The sequence below is a fragment of the Cetorhinus maximus genome, chromosome 11 (genome assembly GCF_964194155.1).
Source record: "Cetorhinus maximus chromosome 11, sCetMax3.hap1.1, whole genome shotgun sequence".
Taxonomy (NCBI): domain Eukaryota; kingdom Metazoa; phylum Chordata; class Chondrichthyes; order Lamniformes; family Cetorhinidae; genus Cetorhinus; species Cetorhinus maximus.
The window spans coordinates 68,725,421-68,741,181 of record NC_135889.1 but is presented as its reverse complement, the minus strand read 5'-3'; the positions used below and the strand labels follow the sequence as shown (position 1 = coordinate 68,741,181).

Sequence of the window (15,761 nt, the reverse complement as noted above, 5' to 3'; positions counted from 1 at the left end):
AAAGCCCTGTTTATGCTCACTCTGTTTTCTATCCGTTAACCAATCCTCTATAATTCTCTGTAATTAAGCCTTAGCAAATAGGATTGGAATTGGAGGCTAAGGGTAGTGTTTTTGGCAGGAACTAAAGAATATACATTCCCACCGAACAACTGGAAAAACTGAGAAATGGTTTATCCATAACTTGTTTTCGATTAGACATGAAACTTAAGTAAAATATTTGCATTTAATCTGAGATGTTACCTGTCTCTTTAGGGTGTTCAGTCTAATGCCTCATGGGAACAAGCAATGAAGATGATTATAAATGATCCTAGGTATAGGTAAGTTTCAAAACTTTTCTGTATAATCTTTTGTGACTTTTGCTCAGAATAGGTAAGTTTCAAAACTTTTTTGTATAATCTTTTGTGACTTTTGCTCAGAATAAACCCTAATTAAATAGCTGCTTTAAAAAAAATGTGTAAATAAAGGAAAGCAAAACTTTGTTACTGTTGCAGTGGAAAGCTTAAAAAAAGGAACAAACATTTTGTGCATCATCTGTGGGGCACACTTTGTATTACCCTAAGCCATCTCTTACATTTGCCGATAGTCACGGGGATCTGTTTCTACAACTGTCTCCATCCCTCCTCTGTCTGGCGGCCTGAGTCTCATTCCTAGGCCCTTCAGGCCTCCTGTGTTACCTTTTGATTTGCAGGCCAATGTAGAGCGAAGCCTAGACGTGTATTTGTGAGGATCTGTTGGAAACAGTTTGCTGGGAAGGTGTTGGAGGTGCCTCATGTTGGAGCTTTTTCAGTGTGGCTGGGTCCTGGGAATAGGGTTTAATTTGGATTTAGAATTATTGGCCATGCTAGTTGGGATGATATTTGTCTGTGAGCTGTTTTAAAAGGCTGTTGTGGCTCTTGTCAAGGGGTTGGTATAGCCAGGTGATGCCTTTCTTGTGGCAGATTCAGAATCCACATATGGTGAATGTGTGGAAGAGTTCTCTTGCACCAGATTGGCATGAAAACTGGTAAACTGCAGCAGGTTTTTGGAGCTGTGCATGACTGATTATGTTGCGACGATGGGGTGTTTCCAGGCTTCCTTTTGGCATTCTGTTTGGGTAAAAGAAAGTTAGACCCTGTTGTGAGGGTGGTTGTTTGACAGGTACTGTTCTTTATACTCAGCCATAAATTGCATAAGTCTGAATTCCAGGTCATAATACCCTAAAGTTGGATTACCTAGTAAATTGAGATTAAGATGATGAATCCTCCTTGATATTTGGGGATTTGAAGATATTTGAGGCCATTACAGCTTGCCTCCTATTATCCTTCTGCTGTTGAGATCTTGGAATTACTCAGCTGGGACCTTGACTAAACGGGTAGGGAAGGTGGAAGAGAGTATTTATTTTTCTTTCCCCTGCTGTCCTCATGAGGGATAAGAGCAGGTTGTTCCATCTGTCAAGGTAAGCATGCATGATAGTGGGTTGAAATTTGTTTTTCTGTTTATGGGCCAATGAGTTTATAAATTAGTGATGGTCATTGGCTTGCGTTAACTGCTGACTGCTTACAAAAACTTTTCCGTTATTTGTGATAAGAATTTTGGTATCAAGGCGATACCTTGTTAGGGCAGTAGTTCTCAAAATAAATAAACTTGCTGGTCTGAGCCTTTTTTTTTTGTTGAAAATATGAGTACTAATAGCATGGGGAAACTTGGTGCGCGAAAATTTTATTAACATACGCAGACCTTATTCAAAAAGTGGGGAGGCAGAAAGTAGGAATCTATAGACCAGTTAGTTTAAGGGTCGTGAGGACTCGAAACGTCAACTCTTTTCTTCTCCGCCGATGCTGCCAGACCTGCTGAGTTTTTCCAGGTAATTTTGTTTCAGTTAGTTTAATGTCTGTTGTTGGGAAATTGTTGGAATCCATCAATAAGGAAGTAGTAATGGGGCATTTGGAAAACCAAAATGCAATCCATCAGAGTCAGCATGGTTTTATGAAGAGTAAATCGTGTTTGACTAATTTGCTAGAGTTCTTTGAAGATGTGACAAGCAAAGTAGATCATGGGGATCCTGTCGATGTAGTATATCTGGACTTCCAGAAGACCTTTGACAATGTGCCGCACAAAAGATTAATACACAAGATAAGATCACGCGGAGCTTGGGGTAATACATTAGCTTGGATAGAGGATTGGCTAATCATCAGAAAGCAGAGAGTCGGAATAAATGGGTCTTTTTCTGGATGGCAAGCTGTAACTAGTGGGGTGCCACAGGGTTCGGTCCTTGGGCCCAACTATTTACAATCTATATCAATGACTTGGATTCAGGGATAGAAAGTACTGTAGCTAAATTTGCAGCTGACACCAAAATAGGTGAGAAAGTAAGTTGCAATGAAAAAATAAGAAATTTACAAATGGATATCGACAGGCTAGATGAATGGGCCAAAATTTGGCAGATGGAGTTTAACGTGGATAAGTGTGAGGTTATCCATTTTGGTTGGAAGAATAAAAGGGCGACTTATTATTTAAATGGCGAGAAACTTCAGAATGCTTCAGTGCAGAGGGATCTGGGTGTTCTCATGAATCGCTGAAAGCTAATATGCAGGTACAGCAGGTAATAAGGAAGACAAATGGAATTTTGGCATTTATTGCTAAAGGAATAGAGTATAAAAATAGGGAAGTGTTGTTGCAACTGTACAAGGCATTGGTGAGACCGCACCTGGAGTACTGTGCACAGTTTTGGTCCCCTTACTTGAGGAAGGATGTAGTTGCATTGGAGGACGTTCACTAGATTGATTCCAGAGATGAGGGGCTTGTCCTATGAGGAGAGATTGAGCAGTTTAGGCCTATACTCGCTACAGTTTAGAAGGATGAGAGGAGATCTAATTGAGGTATATAAAATGCTAAAGGGGATAGACAAAATAGACGTGGAGCGGATGTTTCCCCTTGTGGGGCATTCTAGAACGAGAGGCCATAGTTTTAGGCTAAGAGATAGTAGATTTAAATCAGAGATGAGGAGGAATTACTTTTCTCAAAGGGTCGTGAATCTGTGGAATTCACTACCTCAGAGTGCAGTGGATGCCGGGACGCTGAATAAATTTAAGGAGGAGATAGACAGATTTTTAATTAGTAATGGGTTGAAAGGTTATGAGGAGAGGGCAGGAAATTGGAGTTGAGGCCGAAATGAGATCAGCCATGATCGTATTGAATGGCGGGGCAGGCTCGAGGGGCTGAATTGCCTACTCCTGCTCCTTGTTCTTATGATAAAGCAAAACCATTGAAATACTGTCAACTTCCCTTTTTCCGGTTTGTGTTGTTCCCCTTCTCTCTACAGAAATAACATCACTTCATAGTTAAATAAAAATATTCACAAATGAACAAACTGAGGAAGGAGGGACATATACAATTCACTTTCCCCTTACTTTGCCTTTGATAACAGGGGATTAGAGACATTGACTCCTTTCTGCAATATTGTTGCATGGACAGTGGTCACCCTCTAACTCATCTTTTTTAAGCTGGTGCTGATAATGAGACTTAAAAATCAAAATTTGACTACTTCATGCCCGCTTTTGTGACTATGAGTGGCATTTTGGCTTCAAAATGGCGTACAGGCATGCACATCTAGCATTTACTGTATCTGATGCCATTTTGTTGAGAGCATTGCACGTGCGCAGCTGCCAGATGTATGCTAAGTAGACAGATCACGATGTCAGTGATTTGATGCCAGCATTGTCATTTTGCAACTCAATACTCCAGCTAATGCCATCTTTTGAACGCGCATAGCTGAACCTTCGTTAAGCAGCAGGAAAGACAGCTCACCAGTCCTATTTAAAGGTGATCCATCAGTTGCTTTCAATTTTGTTGCTTATTGATTTCTGCTGACTTTTGCTGTGGATTATGGTTTCTAAAGATCTTTAAATTTGCTAAAGTCTGCAGGGAGTGTGTGGAAGATGCTGAAGGACTCTGTCCTGACTTCAAGGATTCTGCACAAATTACTTGCTCCCAGACATGGACACGATAGTTTACACTCCTCTTGGACTACAGCATGACAGGGAGAATGAGCAGAAGTTACACCAGGCAGGATATGCTGCTGGAAGGGGAGGAGGGCCTTCAGCCAGAGGCCAAAATTGTCCCACATGTTCAGGGAGTAATTCTCCTACCTGATCTTCATCAAGGAATGGTGTTTTAGATTTCTTCACTTCAGTAAGGACCTCCTCACTGAGATTTGTCACTTGCTGCCACCATAACTGCAACCTCAGGCAATGGCTACACTGCCAGTGACTGTGAAGAAAACTGGTCTGCTGCACAACCTTGCCATCATGAGGCACAGCTCTTGCTGCCAGCTATACAGCGACCAGCTGAGGAGAAGGAGGAAATGGAAGGGAGGAGGTCAGCAATGCAGCCCCTTTCTGGCTGGCATGTCTATTAGTAATTCATCTGACTGTGATAGCAGCAAACTCAACCACAGTTGAGTGATGAGAGTGTGGTGCATTGAAAAGTGTGTGCAGTCGGTGGAATATGACATTTGAAGGTGAATTTACTGACCATGCCCATTCATGTGAGTTCATTGAACTTCTTGCAGCACTGCATTGAGGTCCTTAGAGCTTGACTGCTGACATTGGCCACCTCAGTTACCTGTTCCCAATGACTTGGCACAGTTTACCTGGGGATATGGGGCCTCGCTCCTACTGCCCACCTCCTCCGCCAAGGCATCCAGCTTACCATCAGAGAACCTAGGAGCATGCTTTCTCCCCTATTGCATCATAATTCACTCTTCTTACTTGGTCTTTGTTTCAGAAAAAGCTCCAGAACCTGTTTGAGCCAGGTGCAGGCTGGCTTTAGGTAGTACAGACTAGCTTTAAATGGTGCTAGCCTTAGACGGTCATGGATCCTGTGCTGAGTATGCAGCCACTCAACAGTTCATTTAGCCCTGGCTGCATGAAGCAATCATTGCAAATTAGCCAGCAACGCTAAGTTGGTGTGCTTCCTGCACCAATAGCGATGGGCATGATTAATACCACATCATGATTCTGACCCCTGTGCATATTTTTATGGCCTATTGAGTTTAGCTCCCCCGCCCCCCCCCCGCCTTATTCTTTAAATATTAGGAAAGTGGTAGAAATTTAAAGTTAGACCATAGACGTTTTCCTTGTTGTTCACCACTACTCTAATGAGTCATTCTGCTTTAGTATTTTTTTTAAGAAGCCATCTGCAGTTAGAATGAAATCTATGCAGCAAACTTATCATTTCCTAGTTCCAACTAGTTCCAAAATATCCTATGTCACTTTAAACATTTTTCCAATATGCTGTTTGATGCGTCTCTAAGGAAGTTCCATTTGTAGGTTTTGAGTCTCTGCCTGTTGGACACCTTTTCTGTTAACCTTATCATCTTTTAATTTTGTTTTTGTCTGGTGCTATTAAAGATGTTTTAAAATGTTGATAAGAAGCCAGTATTTATTTTGATGCTAATTGGGTCAAATTATGAGATCTAGTGTTTCAATTATTTTGCAATCTTAGTGAGTGGTTTGTTAAATTTATTGTTCTGGTGGTATTTTGTACTTTAATTCCATCACCACATTTTGCCCATTGTAATTAACCTTGTTCTTTGAATCGTGCAGTGCATTACCAAAACTTAGTGAAAAGAAACAAGCATTCAATGCGTATAAAATACAAACTGAGAAAGAAGAAAAGGAAGAAGCCAGACTCCGCTATAAAGAAGCAAAAGAAAACTTTCAACGATTTCTTGAAAACCATGAAAAAATGACATCTACTACGAGATACAGGTATAGTTACTTGTATCTGGATTATGTAAATAATTTATCAGTTGTGAGTTATAATGGTGATCCTACAGATCAGTTATATTCTGTTCCCATAGTGCTGTGGGTTCCTTATCCTGAATAAGTTGTGTGTTTTTTCTTATAAATTCTGCTTTGTAACCTTGTTGACAATGGTAATGAACATGTTTATTCCCCTTTGGCTAAGGAAGCTACCTGAAGGCTGTGTGCATCTGTTCTGTGGTTTGGTGATGTCAATCCATTTTATATTCACATAAGCCAAGGGCTTGTGCAAAATCTGTTTATAAAACTATTTTATTAGAATGTCTAGTAAACCTTAATTAAGTTTAAAAAAAAATAGGCTAAAGAAAGAAAATTAGTCCAATTAAAATGCATTTTTAAAGATGATTCTAAATGTAAATAATTGGTAAATAAGCTCCCTAAATCCCCTTTCCATGTCAGCGGGGAAAAATGACATGCTGTAGTTCACCTGTAATGTTTTTCACCATCTCAGATAATTGCCTGTGGAACTGAGGTATCAGATTATATATAGGTCAGAATATGAAACTTGATATTTCATTCAGTTTGTGGTAGAAACTGTGATCTGAATTTGTTACTTTGCTAGTAGTATGTCCCATTTGTTTAAAAATGTTTAATAGTTTTCTAGTAATCAATTTTGGTAGTATTATCAATTCCACTACCAAAACTGCTGGATTAAAGAACATAGTGCACAGAACAACTAACGTTTTTTGCCAAAATGTCAAGTTTCCCCCATAGAGGTCAGACCAGTGTTTATTTAAAAAATGTGTTTATGCTGTTTTTGATTGCTATATTGATGACTTATGTGGCCCTTCGTTTAGGTTTGGTGTTAAGTATCCTCAGCACTTTATAATTGTCGTGCTGAGAACCCAGTTAAATTAGAAGGTAGACTCTAGTGGCGTTGGGAATTATTGATTTGTCAAGTCAAAAGACTGAGATCTTTAAACTTGTGCGCTGGTAAAAAATGTGAGGGTTGATGACTTCTGTTCTCCAGAAATAAAAGAAATTGCAGATTTCTTTACTGGATTAGAAAAAGCTCACAAGACACACATTTTTTTCTTTATTCAGTGAGATACTTGTCCATTGCAAAAGAAGAAAAAAACTCGAGATGCAAGAATCTTTCTTAATCAATACAACATCAACATATTGAGAATCAAACTGTGAAAAGTGTTATTAACCAAAAATTGAGAGTTTGTGAACCAACAATCATTTCTACTCTTAAAGATTATTTTCACCATATTGGTCAAAAATTTGCTGTCAAAGTAACAGCAATGCTGATGGTATTCACTGTTATTTGTATGCAAATACCATCGCAACTCCAGCAAGGGAAGATAATGTGATTAAAAGCAGAAAATCAGAAGTTGTTGTTGGAAGTGATTTTGGCTTTGTGAAAATTGCATCTCACCATCTGGCTTCCCATTCAAATACATTGAGTAACGTGGAGTTCCTGTACTTGCACAGTACGTACAAAGTAAACTCACCGCAGAAAGTTAAGCCATTTCAATTTCAAATACCCTTTTCACGACAAAATGTATGTTAAATACTATAAGTTAAAGCTCCCTGTTTGCTGAAAATGAACTGTTTGAAGCATGGAACCTCATTCCATCAGGTTTTAATTGTTGTTGGAAAGTATTTTTAAAAAATAAATTTAAAATATATTTGTCTTTTCCCTGTGAATTCAACCTTTCTTTCCTTTATTTCTCTTTCTGCACCTGATTTGACAATGAATTCACCCACTCTAATTTATGTTTCCTTTTCAGTCCTCACACTTAATTTAACAGTGCTATAATCTGATTGGTTATGGAGATGCACAGTTGGATACCCTGTTCACTCAGGCCCGAGATATTCTATAGATGCTGTCACACAATTTCTGTCTCAAACTTGCAGGAGAAAATATATCAACATTAAATTGGCACCATTTCTTTCCCCGCCACACCAAATTTTGAGCCATTATGTTATTTCGAAGTTTGTATTTGTTTTTTCCAGCACTCCATTGATTTTGTCCTTTTTTTCCATAAAGTATGGACTCCTTGCTTGGTTGCAGATCCACGGATGCTGGTTATTCTTGGGTACATTGCCAAGTGGCCATTGTTGAAGTGTGAGAGAGAGTGTCTGTTTATTATTTGCCCATGGGGAGCATCATCCCCGAGCCCAAATCTGCCACCAATCTTGTGCGCTGGAGTTGCTGGACATTAGTCAGATGTGAGAACTCTGGCTGACAGTGCTTCTGGGTTAAGGAAGGGGCAAAGATTAATTGTAGGCTTCTTACCACTTGTTTGACTGACAGCTAACTTGGCACAAACCAAAGATTGAACATGGAAATTTCCTAACTCATAAGACTCAGCTACTCACTGACCAAAATCGTTGAACCATGAAGAAGGCATATTGATTTTTTTGAATGGTATGTCTATGCGTTTAAAAAAAAAACTATTTTGCAATGTTCCAGGAAAGCTGAACAGATGTTTGGAGAGACTGAAGTATGGACTGCAGTTCCTGAGCGGGATCGACAGGAGATCTATGAAGATGTTTTGTTTTTCTTGGCCAAAAAAGAAAAGGTTTGATTATTTAAGAAGTCACTAAGCAAGAACAGGCCGTTTAACATTGTGTTTTATGCCTTTTCTGTATTTCTACCTTTCATGTGTCAGTGAGCAACGTAGTCAACCTTTACTTGATTTCAGGAGCAAGCAAGGCAACTGAGGAAGAGGAACACCCAGGCACTCAAGAACATCCTTGACAACATGGCTAATGTAACATACTGCACTACATGGTCAGAAGCACAACAGTATCTAATGGATAACCCAACTTTTGCAGAGGATGAAGAGTTGCAAAGTAAGTTAATTTATTGGAGCAAATTGTAGATTGGAAGAGCTGAAAGCAAGGCTGTACAACTTTTTGGAGCAGGGAGCAGGTTTGACACAATGCCAATTGTATGAGCCATATATGATTCAAACACTTTGGATGGGGGCTGAATCATGATTAAACGGTGACTTTCAAAGAAAGCATTTGGACACTGAACAAACATTTTGTCACAATTATTTATGGATAAGATCTTACTTTCATATTTATAGCAAAACCTAGTAATTGAACAAACATTTGTCACATATAAGTACTGGTCAGTTTCTCACTGTGAAATCTGAACTTGTTCTGCTTTACAAGACCTTTCATTCGTGGTGCCAGTTTTGCCATAGTTGACCAAAGGGCATCTTGTAGATGTTCATCATGAGGCTTGATCAGAAATGGGACTTCTGCAAGTTAATTTGTGAAAATGTTTGCTTTCATGTAAATCTTCTGTCATATAAATACCACGTGCATTAATCATATTGCTCAAAGCACCTCTGGCATGTGTTAACAAAATCCAAGCTGGTTGATGAAGTCAAAACCAATACACAGAGCCAAGAGAGTTGATTTGATTTTGTTCAGTTTCGTACCTCTCTTCCAGCACCCAGCATCTCAGCTGTCCCCTATTCATATGTGATCAAAGGAGTTTATTAAACAATGCCCTTCACCTGTGTATCTTAACAATATAAACAATATAGTTAACAGCATGTCCTCTTAGAATGCTGGCACAGCCACCACACCGAGCTTGCTCTTCTGATGGTCATTGTGTTGGGCCAGTCAGTTACATTTCAGTTCATTCGTCGTATCTGACAGTAAGGGCATTTTGAAAAAGCTCTGGCAATCTTTCATGGAAGTATTGATGGCAGCTGGCCAATTTGGTTGCTCCACTCTTCATGCTCAATTTGCAACAGGCACATTACACCTGCGATACAAATAATATATTCAATGTTGTCTTCACCATTAGACTAACAATCATTCAGAAAACACCAAAAGGCAGTAAATGCTTCCATAATTTGCCAACTCCTTGACAAATGTTTTGATTCTTTGTGTCTTCACCAACATGGCTGCAACACTGTTAGTGGTCAAACTAGTAGGCTTGGCCAATGGTTGTCTTTTCCGGATGCAAGAAACCACCAGAATTTATTTTTTAAATTCACATTGAAAATAAACTTTATCAACATTTTTAAGTTTGTTTAAACCTTTTGTAGTTTGCACGCAGATCAAAACAGTAAGTTATTTGTGTAGAAGGCAAAAATGAGCAACTGATGAATGATGTAATTGTATGTTTGATGTTTTCATGTTGTTATTGATGATTTCATCTGTAACAAGGTTGTACCACAGAACACTCTGGACCTTTTCAAACTATTGTCTTGTGAGCTCCTTAAACAGTTCTTTTGTTGAATGGATTCTTCTGTGACAGCCAACTTTTTTGAAAAAAGGCAATGCACTGCTTCACAACAGTACGAGAGAAGGGTTTTACTGTCTTTGCAATCGCATTTGATGCGACAAAACTAGCTAGGGTCATGTCCATTGTATAATTCTTAACATGCTCCCAAAAACGGGCTGCATTGAGAGATACTTTTTTAATTCATTGGCTGTTTCATAGCGCAAATGTCCCTTAAATATGTTCAAACTGGTGTTGTATTTGATCTTGCTTTTCTATTACAAATGGTACTTTTAACCCCACACACAAGTTAATGACCAAACCCCTTGCTGCAATGTTGCACAAAAAAAGTAATCAAGTTTAAAAACATGGATGTGACAATTGTATAGTAACTAAAGTAGACAGATGTTCAGCAGCCAGCAGGGAAGTGGTGGATGGTTTATTAAAAAGAAGGAATGTTGAATTAAAATACATTAAAATTACAAACCATGCACCATTCCTACAATACAGGCACCAAAGTACATTTAGATTTAATCATTTAAGTACTTCATTGAGGACTGGAACCATGTAAGGATTAGGGCTACAACGGTACCTTTTCATCCTACATCTTATGGGGTTTAATTTAGTCAAACCTCTGATTTGCCTTGATTACTCTGGATGTGGTGGTGGTAACCAGTTCTGAAATTGGGTAGATTGCATAAGAGATTTTCCAAACTTAGTACAAATATTAACTCTTCCTGTTTGTAGAGATCCAAGCTTTGTGACATGAAGGGCATTGTCATACAACTGGTCCGGAGGGCATAAGATCAATCTTCTGTATTCCTTCAGTCCAGGCAGTTTGCGTGTGTGCGAGGTCAGGATGACACACAGGCACAGTGTTTTCGACCAAGGGACAGATGTAGCCAGTGTACATCAACAAAGGGTTGTGAACAGGGAGCCTGAAAGGGATGAAGGATCTGAGAATGAACATCTGTTTATTTGCTATCTGACATAGATTTATAATAGGGAATACCAGTTCTTGTGATTCACATGTTTGTCCTGTATTTTGGGATTTTGTTTTATTAACATCCTTGATGTACACAAGAAATGCAATCATTTAGGAACTCAAGATTTGTGTTTCCATGTGACTTTCAAAACCTTTAGCTAAAATACTTGCAGAAGTCAGTGTTTGAGAGGGTTGGCAGAATACCTATCACTCTATTCCCTTCATACTCATACATGAAAAATCCAGCCCCCTCCCCAAATTGAAACTCCAAGCCTTCCTTTGACTAAAGATCCAGCTGCCCTAAACTCAAAATATTACCCCACCTATCCCTTACACAAAGAGCATATACTGAATTACCATTTTGTTTATAACTTCCTAGTTTGCTCTGCCCCCACCAGCCCGCCGTCTGCTGTCTTCTTTTGCAGCTTAGATGTGAATCTGACGCCCTGAATCAGCCACCATTCCCACTGCAATTGCCACTATTACAATCTCCATGATTGGTGTGCATTGAAAAATTTGCAAGTTGGAGCTTCAACCTCGTTTAAGTTTCCCGAGCCTGGGTAACTGGTCATATTTGCTTTCTAAGTGAAGCCGAAAGGCTGCTCTTACATTGGTTTATGTGCACCAATCAGAAAATACATTTTTCTAACACCTCATGACCCAAGAAGTTTAACAAGCTTGAGTGGGAAGCCTTCAATGCACGCAGATGGATCAAGGGAAGCGTGGGCTGGGTGAAAGCAATCTGCAGGTTGAAAGCAGGAAGAAATCTTCCGGATATGTTAATTCATTCCAAACCTGAGATTGAGATTTGTAACTGGATTTTCAGAGGACTTAATACTATGTTTATTATTAGTAGAAAAGATAGATGACTTTGCTAAAATCTCTGCTTTTGCAAATGATTTAAAATTAATTTCTCTGTACTTCCCCTGCAATGTATTAGTTTTACATTTGGCACCCAAACTTTATTTTTATAGATATGGATAAAGAAGATGCACTTGTTTGTTTTGAAGAGCATATAAGAGCATTAGAGAAAGAGGAAGAGGAGGAGAAACAAAGAGGTTTGCTTAGAGAGCGGAGAAGGCAGCGTAAAAATAGGGAGGCTTTTCAAGTAAGTGACAAATTAATTAAATTAACAGGTAATATACATACTGTTGGTGTAAATGTTTTATTTTAATGTCAAGTTTTGTTTGATAACTTCACTGCTGTGAAGTGTTTTACTGTGTTAAAGGTGCTGTATAAATACAACAAATTGTTGTTATAGCAGCAAAATGTTTTTACATTGTTTCTAATGAGGAATATCAGTGACCAAAGAATCCATAAAGCAATTATTTTTAGTTAAGTTTATTATTTTTGTTTATATTTTTTTTCTCTGGCTCTTTGTACTGTGGTTTATCCTCTTTTTTTTTAACTTGCAAGCATTATTTTATAATAATGCAGTGAATGCTGATTCTAATTTGTGATCAGTAATTATAATTTATTTTATTAGATGCTAACTTTAAATATTTTAACCCACTTCAAAAAATAGATGGATGAAATAATTGTTTATGAACTTTCACAAGTCCCCTCATTCTTCAAGCTGCAGCTTTAAAATGGTAGTATCTGAACCTCCAATAAGATTTAACTCACACCGTGTCACAATATATCAAACTTCAGCATTTAACTGTATTCTAGTTATTCCCTTAAAATGGTAATGTTTCATATTACCTTAAAGCAGCATGAATTGTGACAACATATCAGTAGGAACAGGAGTAGGCAGTTCAGCCCTTTGCTCTTCGAGCCTGGTTCACCATTCAATAAGATTGTGGCTGATGTTCCTCAAATCCACATTTCAGCATATCCAAGAATCCTCAGATGCCTTGATTCCCCTTTGTACCCAAAAATCCAGTGATCTTTGTCTAATTCTAGACTCCCCAGCTAGGGGAAATATTCTCTCCCAACTCCAACCTTATCAAGTCTCTTAAAAATGTTATATATTTTAATGAGCTCACCTCTCATTCTTCCAAATTTCAGGCAATATAGGCCTAATCTGTTGAATCTCTCCTCATCCCAAGAATCAGCCTAGTGAACCTTTGCATTGAATCTAGGGCAAGTATATCCTTTCTTCAATAAGGAGGTGAAAACGGTACACAGTTTTCCAGATGTGGTATCACCAAGGCTCTTGTACTCCAATCCCTTTGTAATAAAGGCCAATATTGTATTTTCCTTTCTAGTTGTCTGCTGTTCCTGCAAATCGACTTTGTGATTAATGTTCAAGACCACTCATTTCCCAGTCTCTTAATATTTCAAAAATATTCTGCTTTTCTCTTTTTCTACCTATGTGGATAGTTTCACATTTCTCCATGTTATATTTCATCTACCACGTCCTTGCCCACTAATCCTCCCATGCTTCCTCCTCATATCCTACCTTCCCACCTAACTTTGTAGTGTCCGCAAACTTAGATGTGGGGACTGAGAATAATTGGTTGTGAAAAGCTGAGGCCCATATACTGATCCTTGTGATACCCCACTATTTACAGCCTGCCAAACTGAAAGTGAGCCTTTTATTTTTACTTTTTTTGTCTGTTAACCAATCGTCAATGTATGCTTACATGTTACCACTGATCCCATGAACTTGAATTTTGTGGTGGTAATCTCCTGCATGGCACCATATTGAAGGCTTTTTGAAAATCTAAATATGTCGCATCCACTGATTCCCACTTTTCAACCCTGCTAGTTACAATCTCAAAAAACTCAGATTTGTCAAATGATTTCTCTTTTATAAATCCTTTTGACTTTGCCCAATTTTATGATTGATCTAGTGCCCTGTTACCACTTCCCCAACAAATGATTCTAGCATTTTCCCTGCTACTGAAGTTGAGCTATTTGGCCTAAAGTTCCCTGTTTTCCCTCTCCCTTCTCTCTTGAATAGTGAGATTAACTTTGGTGCCTTCCACTCCATGGAACCTTTCTATGATTAAAAAATCAAGCGAATTCTGGGAGATCAAGTAAGTTACTATAGCTGTCTCTTTTAAAACCTAGGAAGTAGGCCATCAGGTCCCAGAGATTTGTAGCCTTTTATCCCATTAATTTCTCTAGCACTTTTTCTCTGCTAATACTAATTTCTTCAGGTTCTTCATTCTCATTAGACTCTTGTTCCTCATGATTTCCAGAATATCTAATGGGAAGACAGATATTAATTTAGGTAATGATCTCTGGATTACTCCCCCATATCAAGTGCTAGTGAGAGTAGAAATAGGAAGATAGGTAAGATCAATGCTTGGCTTGAGGGAGGTTTTCAGATTCTTGGGACATTGGGACCACTTCTGGGCAGGAGACACCTATTCAAAAGGGACAAGTTGAACATCAGCAGGCCTGGGACCAATGTCCTTGTGGAGGCTTCTTTTGTGTGGTTGGAAAGGACTTAAGCTAAATTGGCAGAGGAATGGGAACCAACGTATGAGAGTAGAGAAGAGGAATAAGTTGCATAAGGGAGTGAGAGTTTTGGCTAGCACTTGAGTTGAAGTAGGCCTGTATTAGATAGAAGCAGACTAAGGACTACAAGGAATATAAAGACAGGATTACAATGCAAATATGTAAACGCACAAAGTATGGTGAATGAGGTTGGTGACCTACAAGCACAAATAGCTGTGTGAGAATATAATGCCATGTTCATAAAGGCAATGTGGCTTAAAAATGATGAGATCTAGGCACTTAATATTCTAGGATACAAAGTGTTCAGGAAAGATAGGGAGAGGAAAAAATGAGGGTGGGATAACAGTATTGATTAGGAAAATGTTGTAGTGTTTGAAAGAGACAATGTCCTGCAGGGGGCAAAAATAGAATTCATTTGGGTAGAGTTGAGAACCAAAAAGGGGATGATCACACTACTGGGTGTATTCTATGGGCTCCAAATAGCGAGCGGTAGAGGAACAAATCTGCGAGGAAATTGGAGATCTAAAGGAAAACTTCTAAATTGGAACAGGCTAACTTCAGTCTTATGAGAGAAGATCGAGCTAGGGTAAAATAGAACCAAAATATGACAGGAAAACTAGAACTGAACAATGGGTGATCTTTAAGGATGTGATGTTTCAGGTACAGGCTAGGTACATTGCCACAAGGGCAAACTAAAGCAATGGCCTCTTGGATGATGTGTGGGATAGAGAATATGATACAATGATCACTCTTACCCAAGTGTTTCCCCTTAGACACTTAGTCCACTTGGCCCACCTCATTCCACAGCACCAGATCCAGCAATGGCTCCTTTCTAGTTTGGATCAAGAAAGTTCCCCTGAACAGATATCTGAAATTCCTCCCCTCTTTATCCTTTACTCTAACAATATTCCAATCGATTTTTAAAATCCTGAATATCATCACTCTATGAAAAGAGGTTGCATGATGCATGTTAGGTGAGTTCTTCAAGTGAGAGCCGGACCAAATACAGTAATTTGAGATGGGAAGTGAAGAGGAACATACAACAGGCAAAGAGAGAATATGAGAATTATTGACAGTTAACATAAACAGCATCCCAAAAACCTCTACGAGTATGTAAAAAGTAAACGGATAAGAGGTGGGGTGACCTTATTAAGGGCAAAGAGGTTGATGTATGTTTAAAGCTGCAGGGCAAGGCTAGAATACTTAATGAATACTTTTGTATCAGTGTTTACTAAGGAAGCGGATGGTCAGTAGAAACAGAGATGTTAAGAGAGAATGGATGATATGAACATTGATAGGAAGAATGTACTGGAAGGGCTGACTATGCTTAAAGTGGATAAGTTGCCTGATCCGGATGGCTTGC

The 15,761-nt window shown here is 38.8% G+C and overlaps 1 protein-coding gene across 6 annotated transcripts in view; it reads left to right on the top strand.

Moving 5' to 3' along the window:
- Positions 1–15,761, top strand: part of prpf40a (PRP40 pre-mRNA processing factor 40 homolog A) — a 70,249-nt gene that overhangs the window by 28,499 nt on the left and 25,989 nt on the right. For all 6 annotated transcript variants that reach the window (XM_078552183.1, XM_078552180.1, XM_078552184.1 and 3 more), the window contains 5 exons: positions 253–317; positions 5,586–5,750; positions 8,227–8,335; positions 8,459–8,609; positions 11,962–12,095. In XM_078552183.1, the coding sequence (XP_078408309.1) occupies positions 253–317; positions 5,586–5,750; positions 8,227–8,335; positions 8,459–8,609; positions 11,962–12,095 (624 nt within the window). The remainder of the gene's footprint in view (positions 1–252; positions 318–5,585; positions 5,751–8,226; positions 8,336–8,458; positions 8,610–11,961; positions 12,096–15,761) is intronic.